The sequence below is a fragment of the Montipora foliosa genome, chromosome 6, assembly GCF_036669935.1.
Source record: "Montipora foliosa isolate CH-2021 chromosome 6, ASM3666993v2, whole genome shotgun sequence".
Classification (NCBI taxonomy): Eukaryota; Metazoa; Cnidaria; class Anthozoa; order Scleractinia; family Acroporidae; genus Montipora; species Montipora foliosa.
The window spans coordinates 16890775-16893274 of record NC_090874.1 but is presented as its reverse complement, the minus strand read 5'-3'; the positions used below and the strand labels follow the sequence as shown (position 1 = coordinate 16893274).

Here is a 2500-nt window from a genome sequence, read left to right as displayed (position 1 = left end):
AAGCTGCCAAGTTACTGGACAACAAACTTCTCGAAGATTTGCCTGGGTATGAAGATCGGCAACCAGATCAACTTTGTTGTCATTGACAAACAAGCGAGGTCCCTTTACTCATTGATCGCGGACGGGATGTACCGTCCCACCTCTCTCCAACGTTCTAAATGGAAGATGCTTGTTGGACCTACCGCCTCCTTACAATATCATTGTAACAAGCAAGGGTTTAACGTTGTTCCCGCTCCAACAACTTGGATTAAAGTCAGAATCGGCTTCGTCGCTAACAACGAGTACCACTGCTCCACATGCGACTCCTTTATAGGATTTGGTTCCGTTGTGTTCAGTCTTACATGTGGCAACGGTGCTGCTTATGGGCCAGACAATGGGAGGCGGCATACTGCTGCCATGGGGTATATTCTGGTGCAGTGAGCCTTGCCCAGATGTCGTCGTGTAATCAGTAGCAATTCAGTTATTGTGTTTTAGCTCGAGTGCAAGTGGTTATGAGACCATATCAAATACAATATTACATTAAGTACCCGGATCCCAGAACCAGTATATATATCCAAAAACTTTTTTTAATTTAGAAAAGAGGCATGCTGACAAAAAAAGAATCCTGAAACTCAAACTGGAGAATGGCCTGGAGTTAGATGACCCGGATTCTATCCTCACGGTACAAGCAAACTTTTTTAAAATCTTTATACATCAAACAACGACAATGTAGAAAATCTAGTCTACGACGTCTTTTTCAAAAATGACCTTATTTCTCCACTTTGTGATGAAAATGCTAACGCATGCTAGGGTCGCATCTCGATAGAAGAATGAGGCAAAGCCCTCGCTGAAATGGAAAGTCGCAAATCTCCATGTTCAGATGGCCTCACTCCGGAATTCTATAAATTTATTTGGAACAATATCGCTGAAGATGTCGTAGCGAGCATTAATTATTTCTTCGACAACGGTGAATTGTCTATCAGTCAAAAGAGAGGCATCATTATCCTACTTCCAAAGAAAGGCAAGCCCACTTACACACTCAATTACTTACGTGCAGTTTCCTTACTTAACACCGACTGCAAAATAGCTTCCAAGGATCTAGCAAAACGAATGGAAAAAGAACTTCCTGAAGTAAGTCGCGAGAATCAAACCGGTTATAATTACGTTTAAAAAAGATATATAGGTGAAAATGTTCGATTAATTAAAGATGTTATGGACTTTACAAAGTCAAAAAAGCTACCTGGTATCACAGTCCTCGTTGATTTCAAAAAGGCGTTCGACTCAGTCAAATGGGACTACCTTGCCAAAGTACTAAATGTTTTCAATTTCAAAGACGACTTTAAAAGATGGGTTTATATACATATAAACCAATGAAAAACGAAAGTCTAAAGCTTCTTTTACTTTTCTTTTGCGCTACGCGTTTCACCGCTGTTGCGGCTCTTCAGGCATAGCAAAGAGTGTTTATTGACTTATTACGTCACAGATACAATTGTAATTACTGGGTTGCCCTATGGCAATCCCAGTCGGAAAATGGGTAGATTTCTCCGTTTTATTTTTTTTATTTTTTTCCATGTCGGTAAAAGTCTTGCCTGTCACTCCCCTGCTAAGTGGTGTCTTTGTGCATAGAGTCCCGCTGCACGTATTTTCTTAGGATCGAGAGGGTAGTGGGAAATGCGTAGATTTCTCTGGTGGACACATTATAACGATTAACTTAACCGGCAATTGCGTCGAAAGTCATGTAGCGCGAATGGCGTTTTAGTAGATCTTTGAAATAAAATATACCCTTATGAAGCTCAATAATGGCAAATCAATTGGATACTGAACAAGACAGGCCACAACATCGACAACAATCTGTCGCCCGTCGAGCCGTCTTTTACCAAGTGTGCTGTTATGTAGAACACTGAAGATTCACAGGGCACCGATAATAGTGAATTCAAAGACTAGACCAGGTGGATTGAATGGAATTTCAAGCGTTAAAATCGCTGAAAAGGTAAGATTATTGTCGAAGCGATGCCGCAATTGCGTGTCTTCACCACATGTTCCTTTGATCTCACATTATCGTGTTTTCCGTCAAAATATTCGCTTGTTTTCGCTTTCGCTCGAACATATTTACCTTTATTACATGTCCAGTGAATAGTTTTATCCTCTGGGATGAATTTTCCGTCGAAAAATCGGTTATTTGGGCGGTCAGTGTAAAACGCAGACTGCAGACTGCAGACCGGAGGTAAAATGCAGACTGAGGGTAAAATAAATATTAATAATAAAAAAACGAGTCATAAGGATAAAATAAAGATTGTTTGAAAGACAATCCTCTTTTACATCTGTCAACAACTCACATTATCATGACTGCAGGTCGCTGCACCTTTTGGGGATGCGATCGTACGCGTTGAAATCATCTGTGCTTTGTTTTTGCGCTTCCAGATGCATTGCAATGTTCCAAATTATTTGTCACACCGGTACATCGAGGGAAATCGATCGAAAAACCAACAATTATTACTTCGAATACCTGAATAATCTCGGT

General features: G+C 40.5%; 1 protein-coding gene across 2 annotated transcripts in view; it reads left to right on the top strand.

Moving 5' to 3' along the window:
• LOC138008758 (uncharacterized skeletal organic matrix protein 5-like) overlaps positions 1-1772 on the top strand; it is a 17803-nt gene extending 16031 nt beyond the window's left edge. Inside the window, exon 6 of one of the 2 annotated variants that reach the window (XM_068856061.1) lies at positions 1-1772. This exon is cut by the window's left edge and continues 90 nt beyond it. In XM_068856061.1, the coding sequence (XP_068712162.1) occupies positions 1-420 (420 nt within the window). In that variant the 3' untranslated portion in view covers positions 421-1772. The other variant, XM_068856060.1, reaches the window with a different exon arrangement.
• Positions 1773-2500: the final 728 nt, after the last annotated feature.